This window comes from Crocuta crocuta, unplaced genomic scaffold, assembly GCF_008692635.1.
Source record: "Crocuta crocuta isolate KB4526 unplaced genomic scaffold, BGI_CrCroc_1.0 scaffold57, whole genome shotgun sequence".
Taxonomy (NCBI): domain Eukaryota; kingdom Metazoa; phylum Chordata; class Mammalia; order Carnivora; family Hyaenidae; genus Crocuta; species Crocuta crocuta.
In genome coordinates, this window is record NW_027532163.1 from 2,823,539 (window position 1) to 2,846,848 (window position 23,310).

Sequence of the window (23,310 nt, forward strand, 5' to 3'; positions counted from 1 at the left end):
AACACTGGCTCTTACACATAGAAGTATCATTCAAGACCTCAACAGTTTTCAACAACAGTGCTACAGAGAATAAACCACCACAATTTTCGCATTTTCTTCTAAGCGGGACTGGATTGGACATTCCCTATTTTCGCCATAATGCTGAAAACCCATCCTAGCCAGTATGTGTCCACTGCCCATCACACATCCATCCACGCTGCATCATCCACAACATTTATGACCGATTTTTAAGAGAAGTATTCAGGCAAAAACTCCCTAGATGTGAATGTAGTTTGCTGCCCAATGTGACAATCTCCACAGTAAAAGCTACCCTTACAATAACCTAGTGGTTTAATGAACCCCGAGCTTTACAAATTGATACAACACAATCTAAATGCACCATAAATTTATATTTGTTAATCTTGATATTAGAACATTTAAACATTTCAAACTACATAAAAATAGGACAAACAATATAAAATGGAAAGAAATTTGTTGACAACTTCCAAATCACGGTTTCTTATAGTGCAATTAAGCAACAAGACGGGTTACCGAGCTCTCCAGACAATGTATAGTGTTTTCAGTGGAGTGTTATCAGCAAAAATCAACACAGCCCCACACAATAATGTCTGCAATTTATTATCTTTTCCACAGTACAAATTCTTCACAAACCATAACTTCTTTGATGTTATTCAAAGTCTGTAAACAAGTGCTTGAATCCCCAAGTCCCCGACCTCAGTTTAAGCTTGTGAATGTGTAAGTCCTTCAGTCAAATTTGAAATCTTCCACGTGTGTGAGGAATCAAGAGCCTTCTCTCTCCTAAATTATTTATATTTTATCATACAGCCTGCAATGCAGTAAATCACAGTGAAAGCCCTGGGGAAAACAAAACAACATGATCTTTACAGCAGGACTTGAAACTTTATAATATTAAATGCATTTAAAGAAGCTTCCCATAATAAAAGCGTGGGTTTTCGTTTCCAGAAATCAAGTCAATTAGAAACCCTAGGTTCTACTTAAAAACCCATTTTGATCTAAAAGTGAAAACAGTCCCCTATCCATAGTCATTTTATAAACTCTATACAGTTTCACTTGCAGAGATTTTTTTTTTTCCAGTCTGGAAAACGGTAGTGCAATTAGTTTTACTTTAAGTTATTTAAGTCCAGGATGTAAATAGCTCTGTGGAAAGATAAGAAGATGGTGTGGTAAACAAGAAATTTTTGCAAGCCCATGCTGGCTTACTAGTCCATTAAAGCTTGTAAGTCCATAGTGGCTTTCAACAAAATGTCGTATATACATCACTAATAACAAAGCAGAAATAAATAGGCAGAAAGGACTGTAAACTGTCTCATCTCTTAAAGATTTTTCAGTAATAACTGGCTTGATGAACTGATTGTATAGTCATTTAAATAAGCAGACAGTAGACAGTTGCCCTTAGGACATTCCACTATGGCAGCCGGTCTGGAAAGCCCCAGTGGAGTTACATTCCTAAAATCAAAACAAAAAAAAGGGGGGGTGGGGGAGTGGGAGATGGGAGATAACAGTTTAAAGATGCCCCTTGAATGAATTCCATCAAGTCAGCCGGTTCACTTAGATTTCTTCTTAAAAAGGCTTTTGATTTTTGATGGCTTTTTGCTTTTCTCTACATGATGACAAAGATCGTGAGGGATGCTGCTTATCCTGGCCACGTGCGGGGCTTCCGGCGCCGCTTTGCTGTCGTTGCCGGTGGAGGAACAGGACGTGTGGCGAGGTTTCGGCACCGGGATGCCGCTAGAGAGCTGGTTCATGCTACACGACTTCTCCAGGATGCCGTTGTACACTTTGCTGGCCGGGCTGAAGATCATACTCTTCGTTTCCGTCAGACCGACACAATCAGGAGAACCCCGAGAGATATCTGCAGTCACGGGTGAATCCCCTCTGGATGAATCCTCTAGGGAGAGCTCATCTCGTGAGATCTTCCGAGGAGACAACGTTTGGTATATCTCGAGGCTCGAAGGAGGAGACTGCTTCCTTCCAATGGAAGAATTTAAGGAGTCACATTCTGAAGCTGTGTCTGGTACCTCCCTGGATGGGGCGGAGACAACGGTAAAATTTTAAATCCATACTTTTTAAGATTACCAGCAGACATTCTAATTAATTCTAACTAAAACAACTTCTGTTTTTTAATTTATCAAAATGTAAATGGAAGAAATACTAAAATTCAACACACATTTTGACAAAATCGGAAAATTACTACTTGAAGTAATATAACTTATCAATGCTCAATGTTTAATATTTACGTAAACTATAAAAATAAAATCTTCCAATCTAAGAAACAGATGTTACATCTCCTTCAATTGTCAGAGAAATGAAAATGTTTCAATTTTACAGATTTAATCATTTCATTTCAGCTACATTTGTGTTTTGTTTCAATATTATTTTTCTTTCTAAATCACATAGTTGACATTTTATATTTTAAAAGAAAAACTTTAGTCACTATCTCTCCCTTTATTTTTAGTCATTAAGTTGATGAAATATATCTTCCTGAGGTAGGAAGAAAGGGATATACTAAGCTAAAATGTAAGTTCTCCCAAGTTTAGAAATGAAGGAATGGAGGGGGGATGGGAGGTGAAAGTCAATGATGTAACACTATTTTTTAAAGCTTATTTATTTATTTTGAAAGATACAGAGAGGGTTCAAGTTGGGGAACAGCAGAGAGAGAGAGAGAGACAGAGAGAGAGAGGGAGAGAATCCTCTAGAGAGAGCTACATTGTCAGCACAGAGCCCGAGCCTGACATGGGACTCGATCCCACAAACCATGAGATCCTGACCTGAGCTGAAATCCAGAGTCAGACACTTAACCGCCTGAGCCACCCAGGTGCCCCAACACTATTTTTTAAAAAGCAGACATTCGATAAATTCTCACAGGTTTATCCCTTTGTGATTTCTGGCCCCCTCTTCTCCACAGTAAAGAGAGAAGAATAAAAAGAAGACAAAAGTTCACAACCCCAAGGCCAACATACAGTAAATGTTATCGGCCATTCCTTCAAAATACACCTCAAATCCAACACCTGTCACCCTCCACTGCCACCACCACTCTTCCTGAACCACCCTACCCCGGAGTCACCGCGAGGACGGCGACAGCTTCCTAACTGGTCTCCCTGCTTCCCTTCTTGTTCCTCCCTCCCACCTACTTCTCCACACAGACACTGAAGTGGATTTTAAAAACTCACAGCACATCATTTACCTGCACAAAACTCTCTACTGCTTCCTCCCGCACTCAGGCTAAAATCCAGAGACGCTGTCGATGTCCACAAAGCCCAGCAGGACCAGGGCCAGGGCGCGGCTCCGGCTGCAGGCCCCGCCGTTCGCTGGCTCATCACCCACGGCCGCTGCCGGCTCCTCCCAACGTGCCACTCCCGTGACTCCCTCGGGGCTCCTGCACCTGCTCTTCCCTCGGCCTCCTCTTTTCTTTCCCTCCATCTCTACGCGGCTTATTTCTCGATGTCATCCGGGTCTCGCTCCAGAGAGACTTCCCCTAGCCACTCTATCTAGAAAGCACTCTCTTTTCTTTGTACCATTGTTTAGCATCCCAGAAAACCCCACTACCCAAAACGACATTTTATATTAACTTTTTCTCTCTCTCTCCAGAAGAAAGAAAAGATCATGAGGCCAGGGAATCTTACTAAAACTTCTGTATTCTCTGCACTCACAGCGGATATTTAATAAATATGTGATAAATGAATGAATGAGTGAATGAATGAACAAATGGACGAGAGACAGATGAAAGAAAAAGAGAGAAGATCTCAGATAACAGAGATCATGCCTTGTTTTGGTACGTACCACAAATGACACAAATATTGTTCACTCTATGAAAGAAATGATAAGAAATAAAAAAAAAATAAAAAAATAGAGTCAAGGTAAAAAAAGTCACTGGCAAAAGAAGTAAGGTGGGACAAGGAAGAGAGATGAAGACGGAAGAAAAAGGCAAGAACACGTGATCATAATCTACCAGCAAGAGCGACCTGGTCTCACTTGTCTTGGCAGCTCGAGTTATTAGCAAGTGCACGGCACACAGCAAGGAACTAAGTTCGTATTTATAGAGTAAATGAACTGACTGATCTCTCACCTTGGATGACCTGTGATTACTATCATTATTCACACAGTGATATTATTTCTGACATGTTTTTCATGTTAATACCGTGTTTTAGACCTGTATCTTAGACCTGTATCTTAGATTGCTCAATGTATTTAGTCATTTCTACGGATTTTACTCACACATGTATGTGAAGATTGTTTCTATTACACTACACACTCTCAGAAGGTCCAAATCCCCTGGGGCAAATAAAGACTTCAATGATGCTTTCATACTTACAGCTACACGTGCTGCAGGATTATTAAGTGCTTTTACAATATGATAGTGGGGAGTGCTAACAGAGGGCACAAGGCAGCTCAGATAAAGAGAAATGACTCAGAAATCAATCACTATAGGGGACTTTCTGTTCACTTCTTTCTGGAGTGGATATCCGTTTATTATGCAGCAAATATCACTGTTCCCTGAAGCTGTTCATTGTCCGGAGCCAGAAGCTGATTTAGTTAGAATTTTACCAATTTACTTTGGTAAAATTATGTGGTTTGGCTGCTTTGTGTGTGAAATTCTAAGCTAGGTTAAAAATATTTCAAAAACTGGTCTCTAAACTCTAAATAGTATGTGAAAAGAATACTGCTTTAAGTTAGGAGACTGAAATTCCTGTCCTGGGCCTGCCATTAATAACCTTGGGCAAATCACTTAACTTAACCAGGTCTCAATTTCACTGCCAAAGTAAGATAATTTGATTAATCTCTAAAATTACTTCTAGTTCTAACATCCTAACTCCAAAACAAATAATAATCTGCAGTGTTAATTCTTCTGCCTAACTAGTCAGCTTCAGAGTGCAGGAATGGTATGCTCTCTGAGCATATTTTTAAGAGCATATATTCTTTGGAATGTTAAATTTAATTAGGTGTACCATTTATGCTATTTTTCCATTTCTTTCTCACAGTGAGGCACAGGTGAACTCATGCAAGTTTAATGCCTATATAACAAGACTCAACTGAAGGTATGATTTAAATGGCATACATGTGCATAATGCATAGAGCGTAAAAGATCAGTAAATAGTGAATGTTATTACTGTTACTATTTTGTAAGGACTCTACTGGTTCATCATGTAAGAGACTACATAAAGAGGAGGAAAAGTTTTCTGAATCCAAATTCTCATATTTACAAGATAGCTGTGCATTTCTGACATCGTTATTTGAAATGAAGACTACTCATTTCCATAAACACGAAAATCCTACTGGACACAGAGCTCTAGTTTCCCTAGCAATTTCCATATGCCACACAAACGAGTTCTGTCAGCAAAGCCACCTTGCAGGTGACCATGGTTTGTTTTACTGCGAAGATGATACACAAAACTAATCAGAACGTGGTATCCAAGCAAACGTGTCAAATTTCCAGCTGTAATGAGGATACAGATCTTGGGCTATCTCCTCAGGAATATGCCATAATGATCTTGGCTACTCACAAAGTTTACTCTCACTAGAGATAAAACAATCATGTATGAAAATTATCATCTGACGATGATGCCAACTAAAGAATCACATGACAGAGAAGAGCCAGAGCAGGTCACTGAGAGCGTCCCGTCCTTCCCTTTGGTTTTGTTTCTCATCTGAAGACAGGAAGACTTCAGGGCTACGTGGCTATAAAGTGTTCACAAATTCAGGAGCCAGCGTCAGTTTTCCGTCACTTAATATCACACTGCTCTGAAAGAGGGAGGGGTTTAGGAGAGAGCCCCCGATGCACAGGTCTCCGGGAGCACGGTGGTCCCTCGGCAGGGCTGGACACACTATGCCCACTTTATACCAACAGACTCCTATGAACATAATGCCCTCCTTTAAGTTCTTAACACTTCCTTACACCTTTGACGTCTGATATTTCCTGTTTGCTAGCCAGGTACTAGCACACAATAGAAAAAAAAAAATCATTAAGTAGCAACAAATATTTTAAAAACTCAGTTATATTTAATGTTTGTGTTCAAGTATACTTAAGTTTATGCCTTCGTATTTTATATATAAAACCACTCAAAGGACAACTTTGTGTTCTGGGACTTGAGTCACCTGCAGGGTCTCCAAGCTTACATGGCACAATATCTACCTGTCCATAGTGGGCAGAATTCTGAGATGGTCCTGAAGTTTCTAGCCTTGGGCACACACATGTTCTGCCAGTTATTCTATCAAAGGCTAACAGAGGTGCTGCCATGGAGGGCTTCTGAGATGTGACCCAGGCCCCAAATCAGCTGATCTCCACAAAGAAAGATCATTATCCAGGGGAGCCTTTTAAAACTGGATCCAGAGATCAGAGACAGGGGACACCAGAGATTCCAAGGGACCTGTCAGAAGGCCTAGTCTCTGTTGCTGCCTCTGAGGGCAGAGGCCGGGCCCAGCAAGGCCCAGTGTGCGCCTGCCTGGAACTGGCGGCGGCCTTAGCCAAGGGCAGGCACGGAAACCGGGACCTCAGTGCTGTAACCACAGGAACTGAATTCTGTCACAACCAAAGGAGTTCGAAGTGGCTCTCAAGTGTCAGAGAAGAACAAGGCCAGGCAACCACCCTGAATCTGGCCCTGCGAGTCCCTGAGCGGAAAACCCAGCCACGCCACGCTTGGACTTAGGCAAACAGAACCGAGGGTTAATAAACGGACGCTGCCGGAAGCCGCCAAGTCTGTGGTAACTGGCTGTGCAGCGCCGGAAAGCTCACCCGTGCACCCCTCCTACCCACCCATGCCCGCCCTCCAGCCCAGCCTCTACTGTAGTGGAGTCACGGCCATACCATTGCTTTTCAGCAGAGAAGTATATGGCCTCCTCCTCCTCCTCATTTCGATACAGGACAGGGCAACTTGACACTGAGAGGATATCAGGGTCCGGGGAAGGCAAGGAGTGCTGGGGGTGCTGGGGGTGCTGGGGGTGCCGGCTGTGGGCTTGGTGGGGTGCATGTGGAGGCAGCTGCGCGCGCGCGCACTGCGGTGAGGCCGGCACGATGCTGCGGCGGGAGCGGCACAGGCTGCTGCTTCTGGCCAACGAGCCGGTGGGTTTGGCCATGGTCCCTGAAACGAAGCACAAACACACACGTGCGCGTGAGACCTGGGCTGCCTCCGGGCCTGCTGCGGGCATCCCCCTCCCACCGGAGATCGGGACGTTCCTACCGCCACGGCGGCCCAGCCCTGACTGGTGAAGGACCTGCCCCGTCATCACCCGCCCCCATCACCTCTGCCGCTTCTCGGTAGTGTGTTCAGAAATTAAAAAAGTAAAGTGTAATAAAAATGAAAGCAGGTCTAGAAAATAAACAGGAGAGAACATAAACACATGAGGTTCTAACATGAAATCTGGCATTCCTAACCACAAAGTCTTGAAAAGTTATCCAGGATAATAAATCTTTAAGCTGAAAAATCAATATGGCATATTTTTAAGGAATCTGTACTTTGCTGCAAAACTTTGTTAATGTTACCATTAAAAGATGAAAACTATCAGTAAAAAAACAGGTTGACATTTTCAACAGCTATCTCGAGATCGTGTAACTTGTTTGAACTTCAAGAAGTTTTATTTTATTTTTCAAGTTTCTAGTTTCGATTTAAATTCTAGTTAGCTAACATACAGTGTAATATTGGTTCCAGGAGTAGAATTCAGTGATTCATCACTTACATGTAACACCCCGTGCTCATCACGACCAGTGCCCTCCTTAATCCCCGACACCCATCTCAGCCCATCCCCTCTCCTCCGGCAGCCTCTTTGTTCGCTGTAAGTAAGAGCCTCTTACGTTCGACTCCCTCTCTTTAAGAAGTTTTTACTCAGGCGTCATTTGAACACTGTGTACATAGTCTCTCAATCTGTTAAGCAGACGTCAGACCAAAACTTGTCTCCTGAACACTGATGACCATGGAACTAACCAGAAGTCTTAGATCATCTTGTTTCTGCTCCAGTCTCAGTCTAGACCCAGGCAAGGAGAAAACTTTCCTTACACACTTAACTTCTTCACTGCATGGGCACTCCACTTCCTTGCGTTAACTGAAACCAACCTCCCCTACGTCAGAACAGCCTTTGCGCGCTGAGTCTGCTTATTGCTGTGCATGCCTCCCGCGATGCAACACCAGAACTTCAGTCTGGTGGCCTCCTCACTCCCCCCAGCACTATTCTCTGGAAACGCTCACTCCTACCTACACCCTTTTGCAAAACTGTGCTCTTTTTGAAGCTCACACTATTAAGCCACCTGAATCTACCATCTCTACTCCACTCATCCCAGCTCCCAGTCATCCCCTTACCAATCATTTGTATGACCTCCCAACCCCTTAGCCAATCTTGGTTTCCCCTCCTCTCCAGACATCTACACCGCCGCCCACTCTCAAACCCTGTCTTGCCTCCTCACTCGGCATCGCTCCATTTTTGGTATTATATATCAAGACAACAGACAGACAACTGAGATTCTGACCAATTGTCTACCTTTCTAGTTCAAACAGTCTGCTCCTTCCACTTATCTGTCCCATGCTCTACCCCAGGCTCAAGCATCTTACTCTACTGAGTAGTCATTCTGTTGCTTTTATTTGCCTCTATTTCCCAATAGCATTTAAAAAATCAATGCTGAAACAATAAACCTAAAAAACAAAATGATAAACAAGAGCAACAAAAAACTCTCCTCTGTCCTCAGACTGTTTTTCAACTGACATATCTCTCTTCCTTTTATGAAGAATTTTATCTGTTACTTTCTGCACTGTTCATTTTAATTCAAAGAGTGTAAAGTGTTCAGGTACAATTTCAGCACAACTGTTCTCAACAAAGTCACAATCTACTTCCTTGTTGCTAAGTTCAACGAACAGCTCAATCCTTCCCTAACATTTGACCAGCACCTGTCCTTCGCCTGACTTTTCTACATGCATTCACACACTAGGCTCCTTTTATACAACAGAATAAAGAAAAGTAATACAACTGATCACTTCAAATTACACAGGGAAGAATTTGGTAAATTTTAACATCCACTGATTTAAAAGAACAACCATTCTTAACAAAATAGTAATAAAATTAATTTCCTTAACTTAAAAGTAATCTACCAAAAACAAAAACAAAAAAAAAAATCACATTTCATGGTAGGGAGCATTCCCTTTAAAGTAAGAAATGACAATCATTATTGCCTGCAATCACCACTATTACTCAACATGTTACTGGAGATCTTAGACTGGAAAATACGGGGAGGGATATAAGGACTGAAAAAGAAAAAATAACTTCTTATTGCACACACACAAAAATCCAAAAGACTCATTTGAGAATTCACTATTTCTCTATATAAGATCAACTTGGAAAGTCAACAGTGGTTCTCTAGACATCAGCAATAAGCAATTTCACATAGGATTTTTTTTTTTTAAGAAAGGTAACATGTATAACTACCAAAAAAAAAAATCCTATGGGGTATCCAGAAATTAATCTTTTTAGAAAAGATGTGAAAGAATACAGAGAAAAGTTTACATTTTACTTAAAGACATAAGAGAAGATCTTAATAAACAAAATTTACAAATAACAACTCTTACCAAATGCATCAATAAATTCAAAGAAATTCCAGTAAAACCTCAATGAAACCTTTTATGGAGTTTCATAAGCTAATTGTAAAACTCGTATTAGCCAAGAATAAGAATCCTGAATTTGAATAATAAAGGAAGACTTAGATCTAGCAAACCCCAACACATACTATAAAACTATAAACAGCAACTAAAGCAGAATGAAAGCAATGGAACAAAACAGAGAGCCTGCACCTGTGGAGAGAAGTGTGGTTACAGATGGGCAGGGAGAGAGCAGGAATGCGGCTGGGACACCTGTTTATCCACACATCAGGAGACAGATTTAGATTCCTATCCCACAATATGAACAAAAATAACTTCCAGGTAGATTAAAAGACTAAAGGATTAAAGCAAATCTAAAAAAATTTTTAGGAGGGGAAACATCTATCATCTTCTAAAAAAAGATATTAAAAAAGCACAAATCAGGTTCATAAATTTGTCATTAGAAATGTTTTTTTAAAAGCTCATATGATTGAAAAAGTAAACAACATAGTTCACTGAAAAAGAAAAGCCAAAGCTTGGGAGAAGCTATCTACAACCATCAAATAACCAGAAAATATTAAAACAAAATAACCAGAAAATATTAAAACAAAACAAAAAACCCTCTTCCAGATCAGGAAGGAATCTTGGGAGGGATTCCACAGTAGGAATAAGAAATTCAGAGAGGAAGAAATCTTAATGACAACCACTAATAAATGAACTGGTACTCAACTTCAAAAGTCATCAAGGAAATAAAAATTGTAATAAAACTATGGTATTATACCATACTCAGTCAAGTTACAAAACAAATCAGGCTATCCCAAGGACTGGTGAGGATACAGGCAGAAAAGCTCTCATAAATGCTGGGTATAAAAAGGAACAGAATCATTTTGAGAGCAACCTGACAATGACTAGTAACAGCTGCCCTCCCAGTGACTAAAAGTGATCCATTTCCTAGGTGTCCACCCAAAGAAACTTATGCACAAAGGAGATAAAGGTAAGGTAAGGATGCTCACTGCAGTACTATCTGCAAAGGCAAAAAAGTACAAAGAACCTACCTATCTCAGGAGAAAAATGGATGAACTGTGGTTTATTGTTATCAAGAATAAACAGATACACTGTGGTTAACTCATTAAACAGTTACAGTGAATTTAATGTAGCTGTATATTAATATGGAGAATTTCTAAGATATACTTGTGAGCAAAAAGAGTTGCAAGACATTATCTACAGTTTGATTAGCATTTATGTAAATTTTTTTTTTTAATTTGAGAGAGAGAGCCTGAGATGGGGAGAGGGGTAGAGAAAGAATCTTAAGCAGGCTCCACACTCAGTGGAGCCCAATGCGAGGCTAGATCCCACGACCCTGGTATCATGACCTGAGCCGAAATCAAGACTCAGCCGTTCTACAGACTGAGCCACCAGGTGACCTCTGTATGCAAACTTTTAAACAATTTTGTCTGCTGTTTATAGATACATCTTCCTGTAATAAAAGTATAATAAGTTCTCACAACTTGAGAAGAGAAGGAAGGGGAGGCCATGTGCTTTAGCTTATGTATAACAGTTTATTTTGGGCAAAGAGATGAGTAAGGCAAATTACTGAAATCTGTTTATCTTTGTAGCAGGTGAGCATTTTATTTTCAGTACTTTTAAGCAGATGTGAAGGACTTAAGAAATTTTAAATAAACTAAAACCACATTCCCGCTATGAATATTTAGCACATACTATAAAATAGGAGAAAACTATCATCTGTTCTCCTACCCACAAAGCGCCAACCTTTGATAATATTTTATATTTTTTTAAGATTTATTTATTTTGAGAGAGAGAGAGAGCGAAAGCATGAGCAGAGGAGGAGGAGGAGACGGAGGGAGGGAGGGAGGGGGAGAGGAGGAGGGGGGGAGAGAGAGAGAGAGAGAGAGAGAGGATCCCAAGTTGGCTATGTGCTGTCAACCCAGAACGCGACACAGGGCTTGATCTTACAAATCACATGAGATCATGACCCAAGGTGAAACCAAGAGTTGGGTGCTTATCCAACTGGGCCACTCAGGGAGCCCCTCTCTCTTTTTTTTTTAAATGTTTTATTTGTTCTTGAGAGATAGAGAGACAGACAGAGCATGTGTGAGGGAGGGGCAGAGCAAGAGAGGGACACGGAATCCAAAGCAAGCTCCAGGCTCTGAGTGGTCAGCACAGAGCCTGGCACGGGGCTCGAAACCACAAGCCGTGAGATCATGACCTGAACCGAAGTTGGATGCTCAACCAACTGAGCCACCCAAGCGCCCATCTTTTTTCTTTATACAAAGTCAAACACAGACAATATTATTCTGTGTACAGTTTTCCAATCTTTTACTTTGCTCCACAGGCACGTTTCCTGTTACTTCACACTTACAAAAATTTACACATACTCAGGGTACAAATTTAAAACTTCTCAGAGAGTATATAAATAAAAAGGCCTCCATCCTACCCTAGCATACGGAATTATGCTTTCATAACCGAGCAGAGTGGAGTATCACTGTTGGGCCACTGGGTGGAAGTAGTGCTCTCAGAGTGCAATCTTTGGCAGGAGTTCTTTTTCACAGATAAGAAATTAGATCACAGAATTTCTAAATCATACTAAATTTAAAATAAACTTTTGTACTTTTTTCACATTTCAAATTTCTCTGTATATTGTAATCACTGAAACCTTAAGGCAATTAGTCACATAGAGCTATTTTGCCCCATCAAAAAAAACTTCAAAACAAAAAAGCAAAGAAAATAAACTAGTTAATTTAGGAACATATCTTCATGCATACTTCTGATACTAAATAATTATGGATTCTGAGGAGGAACTGTGACTTTAAGAAGCTACAGTTTTCAAACAGAATCAAATACTTATGGGTCGTGTGGCATTTGGCAAGTTTAAGGGCATATAATTCAAATAAACAAGTTGACAATATTCCAACAGCAGAGCCAGCCGTAACTNCATGCCAGGAGGCACTGCATTTATAATCTGTCCTCTCTTCTCTCCTGCTTTAAGAGCTTGGTGCCTCCCCAACTGACTCCTGTTATCTGTCTGCCATTAAGCCTGAGAATTAAAGCCACAGAAATGAACATAAGCGCATGGTCATTCACTATTTATCTGCAAACTGGGGGCTGTATTTCATAAAATTGCTTTAAAAATTAGAACCCTCTATAAATCATAATGTCAGGAAAACTATAACAATTGGATAAAAAAATTCAAACTGGAAAACGTTTATATATGACTTAAGACTAAAATCTCTACTTTTTCAACCAATCAATAATTAGATTCTGCTTTCCATTCTTTGGAATCTTGTTCTACCTACACTGTCTCAAAATGTCACAAAGATCAGGAAAATGAATTAGGCAGGCAAAAACAAGGATGAAGAGTTTTTCAAATGATTTCTAATATAAGAATATGACTTTGCAAAAAGTCCAAATATGTATTAATAAATTCTAAAAATAATTAAAAATCTAAAATACTTAAATTTCACCTTCCTACCAAAATGTATTCCTTACAATGTAAACATTTTCAAAGAATACAGCATAAAAACAAAACAAAGAATACAGCATAACAAAGCAATATAATGAGAACTGTCCATGTTAAAACCACCTTTGGGTCGGGCGGGGGAGCGGGGGGGCACCTGGGTGGCTCAATCGGTTAAGCATCTGATGTCAGCTCAGGTCATGAAATCACAGTTCCTGGGTTCGAGCTCCGCACAGGGCTCTCCACTGTCACACAGAACCTGCTCTGGAGCCTCTGTCTCCCTGTCTCTGTCTCTCTGACCCTCTCCTGCTCTCTTGCACGTGTGCTCGTTCTCTCTCTCTCCCCCTGAAGTAAACAAACATTAAAAAAAGAATAATAAAAAAAAATTAAAAAGCCACCTTTGGGAGGAGTCCTACTTTCTAGCAACAAAAAAATGTTTTTCTTAACACAAGCACTTTTCTATTTAAAAGTAAACTGATTCAGTGCTTCGTGAGTTAAAATACGGGAAGAGGATGCTCTTCAACAAAAGGACAGAATTAGAAAAGCAAATCAACAACAACAAAACCATGCCTACTGGGAAGGGCAACTTAATTTAAGATAAATCACAGACTAGCTCAAAGTCACACAGTTGGTTTTCCAGTGGCAGAGCTAGGGCTAGAACTCAAGTTTCCAAGATCTTTCCCCTAATATTTACTTTCTACTATAGATTAAGCTGCCATTAGAAAGGATATTTACCCTCAAAGCTGAGTACTTTGCCTGTACTATGTTTAGCACATACTATGTGTTACTATATATGTGTGTGTATATTTATACGGATACGCACCTGATATATTATTCTCACATAATAAAGACAAGGTATTAATCACAAAAAGAAAAAAAAGAGAAAATGAAGAATGCACAAAATTTTTATCACAGATTTCAGAAGTGAGTGAGTCACAAAAATCATGATAGAAAGTTACTTTAAAAACTGCACCAATTCAGAGCATCTGGGTGGCTCAGTCTGTTAAGCGTCTGACTTCGGCTCAGGTCATGATCTCACAGTTCATGGGTTTGAGCCTTGCGTCGGGCTCTGTGCTGACAACTCAGAGCCTGGAGCATTCTTTGGATTCTGTGTCTCCCTCTCTCTGCCTCTCTGCCCCCCATCTCAAAAATGAATCAACATTAAAAAAAATTCAAAAACTGTACCAACTCTCTTTTGAATTCAGCACTTACCAGGAAACTGTGATACTATTGGGGGTGTATCTTCATCTAAATCGTCAACTCCCCCAGCAATTGGATAGGGTGGAATGGAGACTCTGGGCATCACCACCCAGCTGTGATCAGAGTACAGGGAAGAGGTCAAGCTGAGGAGGCCTGAGTTATGGGCTATCTGAAAGCCACAGATCTTCTCAATCTGTTGCCAGCGAAAAAGTCGTTCTCGTAAACAAGTTGTCAACTCCGAGAGCGCTTTCCTGTAAAAGCCAATGTAGGGATTACTTACTGTATCAACGAGTCTTTAACATGGCACTTAAAAAGGGCAACTACATGAACAGACAGACCATGGCATTAAATTAATTTCAAGAAGAAATTATCCATTCTCAGAATTAGTATAAATTATGTAATTGTACATGATTAAATAAGTATAAATTCTCTATAAAATACAAATTTCAGCATAATACAAACACAGAACTAAAATAACATTCTTACTTTGCTTCCAGAATTTTGTGGTCTACCTCATCCAGGGAGGAGCTGTGTGCGACATGCAGAGTCCCGAAGACTGTGCTTCTCTTCTTTTTAATTTTCTCTGCCTAGGAACCCAAGCAGAGAGAAAATAAGGTAGTTCTGGAAAAAAATAACACATATACAAGCTTATTTTGTTTTGAATATATTAATAATGATGAAACCAGTGGAGAACTATATTAGCCAAAGTAAAGCCCTAATTTCCAAAAAAGAAAACAGATGAAGGAGAAAGCATGCTTTCCTAAGGCAGTCAACAGAATTCAAAACTTTGTTCTGGAAAATTTTTCTCTTATTTTGATGGCTCAGAAAGACCTGAATCTTCTATTAAAACTAACAAAATAACATTAATTATATCCTACTGCAATGAGGTGTTAGTGAGTGAACGGAGTTTTTTTTTTTTTGCTAGAAATCAGATTAAAACTTAATCTTATTTCACACAATTTATAAGAGTCAAACATTAATTTCTGGTAACTACTAACCTGAATCAGATATGAAGAAGCAACCTAGAGGAGAAAAGCTCTGTATAAAACATTTGTGATAGAGATAATAGGGATGGTTTTTTAATGACACTAAGGTCATTCTGAAAGATATATACTTCTCTAAATAAAGTAATTTTACTCTACGGTCTATGATTAGAAATTTATTAAGTTTTGAAATATAATAGAGTACCTCATCCTTAGCAATAGCTAATTGCATTTCAGCATTTTGTCTTTTAATATTGTAGTACTGTACTTCTACTTCATGTGTTAACTGAAGCCATTTCTGAAGTGCATCTGGAACAGACCAGCTGCTTCTGAGTTCAAATTCCTTCTCAGCCTTTTTCAGAGCCATTCGAACCTGGGAAAGAGGGAAGAAGGAAAAGAGTGGGGGAGAGATGTATGGAGATGCAGCAAAAGAGAGAAATGTCTTTTTTAAAAAAAGATATTTATATTGAGATACTTTTTAAGAAATTAAGGTTTTTTTAGTACCAAAGTTAAAAGAAAAAGCAATCTGAATTATGCTCTTTGTAAGCATCTTTTTCAAATCACTAAGTCTAAAATAATATATTTAGAATATTAAAACTAAGTTTTAAGTGCATCTTAACTCACTAAGCAAAGCTGGAAAGCCAAAGGGTAGAAGGGGGCTTACACAGATCTCAAGTTGCATTATTTAGTTTTTATATTTTATAACAGCCAGACTCACCGGGGAGAAGAAAATGCCAGGCATGTACAAACCAAAACTGATTATGTTTTTCTCATAACACAGTGTTTGTTTGTGGAGAACATAAAGAAGTATCCGAAGTCCCGCTGCCCCTTCTAATGTTCCCAGAAGACACTACTGTAAGCTATTTCACTGGACCATTTTTGAAGGTTTTCACATCTTCTTTATGGTTATTTATTTCTCACTATTATAAGCACATCTGTCTATTATAGTCTGTTTCACCTACTACTCAATTCACTGCTTCTAACATACCAGAAAGTAGATTAATCAGAATTTGCAGACCGTGTGTAAATTTCAAGAAAACAGATTCAGAGTGAGACTCTACTTGACTTTTCCATGAGAAATATACATAGGCTTCAGAGTCAGGATGTCAAAGTCTTCCTTGGACAGCCCTTTAGGGGAGCCAGATAATAAACAGTTACAAAACTAAAATGCCTAGTGCATCAGTTGGTATTAGATGCTAAGGAAAAAACTCTTAAAGAAAGCCTAAGGAAAAAAAACACAGAAGAGACAATCCATTCTAGAAACAATTCCCTTGAAACTAGTAAGAGTTGAAGCTAAAGCTGTGTAAAGACACATGGTAGAGTATAAGGAGTTATGTACATACTCAAGACCTTCAGACAAAGTCACAAATGAACTGTGGCGCTTCCCGCTTCTGGAGCACCGGAACTGCACATTATCTTCCTCAGGGCCAGGTAAGGTCACTAGAAACTCCATTCCCAAACTCATATGCAGAACAATGTCTGATCTGAACAAACCCAACTAACTTAAATAAACTGTACTGTGTGCCAGAATAAACTAATAAGAGTACTGTACACAAGTTTGTTCTGATAAAGAAAAGGAACAGCTGTCAGATACTATAGAAAGAAAAGTATAAAAGAAGTATTTTTTTTAAATGCCAAAATTAGAAAAAAATCACAATGGGACACTAAGTAGACAGAAGTACTGACACTAAAAGTAATTTAGTCAGTGAGACATTACTCACTGAAAGAAAAATCCTAAGCAACGCGTGTCTGACACATTTCACTGTGCCCTGTGCTCAGGACAATACTGTGCTCGGCGGTTGGCTAGGCTGTATGGCATCCCTGCTACTCTTTCAGGAAGAGAGAATTTGAGGTCAGGTCCTGTAACATGGAGTTCCGTGTAACACCACAAAGTCTGGGTCAGCAGGCCCTCTTTCTCACAAGATTTATAGCTAAAATTTCTGTAAGATTTTCCTTGCCAAATAACTAAACAGGAAATTTATTTTCAAATTTCACTCGTTTTTCTCTTTCATCAACAAGATTTATATTATGTCCATACATTTAATTCCCCTAAAAGAACTCAATAAATGCATTTAACACATAATTGTTATATTTCTAGCATTAACTGGGGCTGAAATGTTTCGACTGTCAAATGAGGTTTCAAAATTTTGGAAACCATGACCTTCCAGTAACAGCATCTATTTGAACAAAATATTTTCTCTGCTATTATTCATAAGTTTATCATTTGACCTAAATTCCCATACTTAGTTTGAATTACACGGTTATTCACAGGGGCATGGATGCAGTAAAAATTGAGTAAAAGCTGTTAACAAATGATTATTAACTTGTTTACAAAAATGACAATTATATACCTAATTTTTGTGTCTCAGGAATAAAACAGTTTTAAGTAAAAACATGGTATCACAGAAAGAAACACCCTAAATATCTGAAAACATGATACTAGACCCAACTTTACGATTATTACCTTTATTACCTCTGTGACCTTCTGCAAGTTCTTTACTTTCTAATCTGAGGTTTCTTGTCTTGTGTAGAACATGGGAATACTATGATCCACCCTGACTTTGCTATTCTTGGAACTTTAAGTACAAAGTAATTTATGTGAAAAGTATTTAAACCACACAAAATATGAAGCAGTACTATTTTCACCCAGAAGTGTTTTTGTTTTAGAGAAAACAGCATGATGCAATCTATGTGCCAGATATTCCTGACTTCTAATTTTGAGAAGTTGATTACTTCCCAGATGAGATAAGGTAACACTTCCAACTATGTGGAAATGAGGATTATAGGACATTGTACGTAAAGTAGCTTCCCAGTTAAATTTACTTCTTTAAACAAAACTTTTAACAGCTGTATAGGAAAACATGAACTTTGGAATAAGACACACAAAATGTTGCCTTTGCCATGTAACAGCTGTGTGACTTCAGGCAAGTTATTTAACCTCTCTCCACATCTCATATATAAATGAGGATAATATTTATTTATTGTGAGGATTAAAATTTGTGAGCCAACCATCTGTGATGTGCATAGCACAAACTTCTGGCACACAGTAGGTACTCGTAAAACTGTGTTTCCTATTGCTATCATCATGCTGGACAGAGTTCTTTAAATACCAGCATAGCTCCTTTAAACCACCTCTTACTGAATCAGGGTCTCATTAGGACTATTACATCCGAACTGGGACATATCATGGTGATTCTAAGGTGCGCTAAGGTACGCAAGGCCTCTCTGCCAAAAAACTCAAATTAGGATGTTTGTGATTTGTGGGTCCTTTTCTATAGGACGTCTTTTCCGTCACTGTGAAGCAGTCACCTGTAAAACATTGCCATCAGTTTGTCTTTCTGTAGCATTATCATTACTGATTTCTGATTTGCTCTTTCTGACCTATAAAGCTCAGGAAAATAGCTAGTAAGCTTTTTAGTTTAGCACTAGGAGCAAACTAAGAGTTAGAAGCCTTGGTGGGAAAAGGAAGTAAGTTCTCACAGGAATAAATGGCATAATACCTAACTTTTGGACACAGTAGATGTTTGGCTACGCCTTTTTCTTTTTTCTTTTCTTTTAACTGTCTGGTTCTTTACTACATTCTGTACAGATAAGGTTTGTCAGGTAAGTAGGACCTGACCATAAACTACGCGTAGGAGTTAGCTTAAAAGAACAATCTCTTACGGGGAAAAGATCCAGCAGATGTCTTGGGTATGAGGGAAACAAACAGCTAACCATTAATAAAAGAGATGGCTGCGTCAGTCAGACAAATTCTACCAAAAATGACAATCCTGAAGGAAACAGTAATGCACACTGAACATTTTGTCATGAGTCGAAATTGAAACTCATTTATCCCACAATTCTTAAGCATCTGGCTGAGAAGGCAACAGGGCACAAAGTGAAGCAGGAGGTTGGACGTGGTTCTCGGCCCTGCTTTACCACTGAGGCACTCTCTGATCTTGGGCAAGCCTTCTGGCCTGTAACTTCTTTATCATTAAAGAAAGGGTCAAGGTCAGAAGGAGATGAGACCACAGGAGCAGAGGCTGGAGTGACATGTTTTAAAGATGCAGGAAGGGGCCAAGAGCCAAGAAATGCAGGTGCCTCTAGAAGCTGGAAAAGGCAGGGAAGCAGATCCTCCCCTAGAGCCTCCAGAGGAATGCAGCCCTGCGAGCCTATTTTAAACTCTGTCTTAAGAACTGTGAGAGAGTAAATGTGTGTTGTTTTAAGCCGTTAAGTTTGTGGTAATTTTTTATTTTTTAAATATTTTTATTTATTTCTAGGAGAGAGAGAGTGATAGAGAGAGAGAGAGAGAGCATGAGCAGGGGAGGGTCAGAGAGAGAGGGAGACAGAATCTGAAGCAGGCTCCAGGCTCTGAGCTGGCTGTCAGCACAGAGCCCGACGCGGGGCTCGAACCCACGAACCACGAGATCATGACCTAAGCGAAAGTCGGACGCTTAACCGACTAAGCCACCCAGGCGCCCCTGTGGTAATTTTTTATAGCAAAAACAGATGTCTATAATCAAATTCTGCTGGACCCCCTCTCCACTCTCCTGAAGGACCAAGCTATGCCTGAAGGCTTACATTCCATCCTGAGTAGCAACACAGCAGCAGATACTGGAAAGATCCGTTCAGACAACTTCACAATTTTTAGCAAATTAAATGTTCTAAAACCATTTAACAGGATTCAAATGGATGTTAAATAGAGATTCCTTACCTCTGCAGAGTAGTTAAACATTAGATACACTCCACTAGGTTAGTTAGAAACTGAAACATATTACAGATGTTGGACTAAATAAGCGCCTTAAATTCACTGGAGATAATTAGCATGGCACGGGGTAAGATTTCATCAGTGAGTGAACATGATGGTAACTTTATCTTTGGATTATTAGTCTGTTATTTTGTTTATATGGACTTTGATCAATGCTAACAATATGAACAGATAATTCTTTTATTAACCGAGGAAGAATACACAATGCCCCTAAACGCAAAGACTACATACGACACGGAGCCCCAGAGGGGCAATGCCAATGTCCTGACACGCCCTTGCTTGCAGGCCGGAAGTACCTGCTCCAGCTCCTGCTCCGCATACTGCCGTCTGCTCAGCTCGCATTCGGCGCCTTCCCTCAGCTCTCTCAGCCGACAGGCCTCTTCCTTTGCGTAATTGATTTCATCCATCATTTTGCGCTCCAGATTTTGCTTTTCTACGGCAACATTTCTGTTTTCTTCCTGTGCCTTTTCAAGCCTTACAGAATGATAAAAATGAAAATTCCTCACCAAAGTTTCATTATTTTTATGAAGAATGACTACGTATCAAGCAACAGAATACAGAGTTCAATCCAAAATCACACTATTTTCTATTAATCTAACATCTGAAGAGTAGAACAGCAGGTGGCCCATTATACAGTTACTCCGGTTATCTTGAGCTCAAAATACAGTGATAGCAGGGAATCACTTGTCAACAAAGAGACTTCTAAGAAATTCACAATTATCTAAATCATGTTAAAGATAAAATTTCACTTGGGGCACCTAGGTGGCTTAGTCAGTTCGGTGTCTGATTTGGCTCAGGTTGTGATCTCATTCATAGCTCATGAGTTCTAGCCCTGTGTCAGGCTCTGTGCTGACAGCTCCAAGCCAGGAGCCTACTTTGGATTCTTTCTCCGGCTCTCTCTGCCCCTCCCCTGCTTGCTCTCTGTCTCTCTCTCAAATATAAATAAAAACATTTAAAAATTAAAAAACAAAATATTAAAAATAAAATTTCACGGGGTGCCTGGGTGGCACAGTCGGTTGAGCGTGTGACTTCGGCTTAGGTCATGATCTTGCAGTTCATGAGTTGGGAGCCTTGCATCAGGCTCTGTGCTGACAGACAGAATCTGCTTCAGATTCTGTGTCTCCCTCTCTCTCTGCCCCCCCCCCCACTTGTGCTCTGTATCTGTCTCTCAAAAATAAATAAACGTTAAAAAAATAAAATTTCACTATATATATCATTTCACCTATATTTGACTTATTTCCACTGATCTGCTCATTTATTCACCACAGCATACCCTCAATATAAATCTATAATTAGAACAATGTAACTTTTATAAAAATATGAAGTGTGCATATGTTTACTGGTTATGTGTAACCAACTTAACATAAGTGTGTAAACACACACCCCCAGTACATTTTCACAAACCGTCTTTGCCTACATAGATAATAAGACTTCTGGCTTTCTAACCTTACTCACCTCTCTTGTAAGTCCATTAGACTTTGCTCTGCAGTTTGCAGACTCTCCAAGTCTTTCATCATTTTTGCAACATGTTCTTTCGATGTCTTATTCTGTGTGTAAGCAAACCAGCACCCCCCAACACCGATTACAATAGAAACTGTGAGAATAAAATCCTTCATCCAGTTATGAGGCGGGCCTATGAAAACAATTGCAGGTCGTTAAATTAATCTTTGAGTGAACAGGATCTTGATACAACACACAGGCATTTTTTATAGTAGGTATCTAAAAACAAATAAGCAAATGCGGAGATGTGCCTCCCATAAACAAGCTCCATTCTTTTAAATATCATTTCTTCAAGTAATCAAAGTGTTTATTGTAACACTGATATACTAGACTCTCCAGAGGGCACAGAGAAGCCCACATGGAGGTACCTCACCCCTGTGGCACAAAAGGAAGGAACAAAAGTCCCGGGGACACCTGAAAAAGCAACAGCATCTCCAACCATGTCCTGTGTGGGGTGAAAGGAGACATAGAGAACACCACCACCACCATCCCAACCGCTTTCCTTCAGTCCGGTCAGGGGCATGCCATGGTTTGATACACACACAGGAAGCCTAAGCATTCAACAAAAGAACATTTCCCCCCAAGCAAGCAGTCATGTAACTAAGATTAATCAATGATTCTCAACCAAGGGCGACATCTCCCACAGTGGACATTTGACAATTTTTGCTTGCCACAGTCGGGAGCATGTAAAGGATGGGGGAGTTGTTACTGGTGTCTAGTGGGACCAGGCCAGGGATGTTGCTAAACAGACGAAAATGCGCAAGACGAACACTTTCTTGCCCTACTTCTGCCAGTAACAGGGAATTATCCAGCCCAAATCATGAAGTGCTGAGGCTGAGGTACCATGAGTTAAATGATCATAACAGATGGTATTTTAGGTGGCTATTTGCCAGACATATCCGGATTTCTAGAAGGAAAGAGCTCGATCATCTTCTCTACCACTAGGCATGTCAGTGATTTCCAGCACTGTTTCTAAAGTAAGGAGTATCGTCAGTGTACAAAACACAGACATCACTAGTCAAATAATTTCCTAGTTTATCCCTGACTCTTAGCACACACTAAGAATCAGAGGGCCCTCTGGAGTGACACTCAATGATAATGAAGACAATATAATGCATGATTTGCTCCCAAGAGATAGAGTTTACAGTGGGAAACTACCTAACTGCCCAGGCCTTCAGCATGTCTATGCTGCACATGTGATGAAACCCAGGGCCGCGTAGACACCGTGAGTCCTCGTGCTCACTTGGGTTCGTGTGTGTTTACACCGTGTGAGGAACACCAAGCTCTACACCGGACACCCTGCTTCCAGAGCTCACGCCCTCACCTAAAGTGAAACAGATGCACTGAGGAAGACTAAAGTCTCAAAAGGATTTATTTTTATTTCTGCCTCAGACTGAGAGGTTCAGTTCAAGTTCTAGTTCAAACATGAGACCTGTTCAGGTTGAAATAACACTCGCCAGAAATAACAATAAAGAGATGGTCAAGTACCAAATACTTGCTATACTAAGCACCACAACTGAAAAAGATTTCTGTGTAAACTCCTTTACAATGGGTCTCTGTTCATTTGACAATGTTAGTTTGTTATAAATCTAATGCTGGTGTTTCCAATGCAGGGCTCATTCCCTCAAAGAATAATTCTAAGACAAACACATTAAAAAGGTAACGCATCATTAACTTCTTCGCTGGTTTATTTATTAAAACATTCGTTTTTCAGCATTCTTTTGACTAGCTTGGTTTCTTTTCAAATGACAATGAAATACTGTCTTGGCTTAGAGGAGGTGTGTTCCCGGCATAATAAAATATAAATATTCCTGACCCAAGTTGTATAGA

General features: G+C 39.8%; 1 protein-coding gene across 4 annotated transcripts in view; it reads right to left on the minus strand.

Annotated features, from left to right (window-relative positions):
- Nucleotides 1-597: 597 nt before the first annotated feature.
- The window catches only part of STIM2 (stromal interaction molecule 2), an 85,962-nt gene continuing 63,249 nt past the window's right edge, over nucleotides 598-23,310 (minus strand). For 3 of the 4 annotated variants that reach the window (XM_077776590.1, XM_077776591.1, XM_077776592.1), the window contains 7 exons: nucleotides 21,436-21,613; nucleotides 20,277-20,454; nucleotides 15,439-15,606; nucleotides 14,737-14,837; nucleotides 14,263-14,501; nucleotides 6,824-7,097; nucleotides 598-2,043 (listed from right to left, as the gene is read on the minus strand). In XM_077776590.1, coding sequence (XP_077632716.1) covers nucleotides 1,566-2,043; nucleotides 6,824-7,097; nucleotides 14,263-14,501; nucleotides 14,737-14,837; nucleotides 15,439-15,606; nucleotides 20,277-20,454; nucleotides 21,436-21,613 — 1,616 coding nt within the window. In that variant the 3' untranslated portion in view covers nucleotides 598-1,565. The other variant, XM_077776593.1, reaches the window with a different exon arrangement.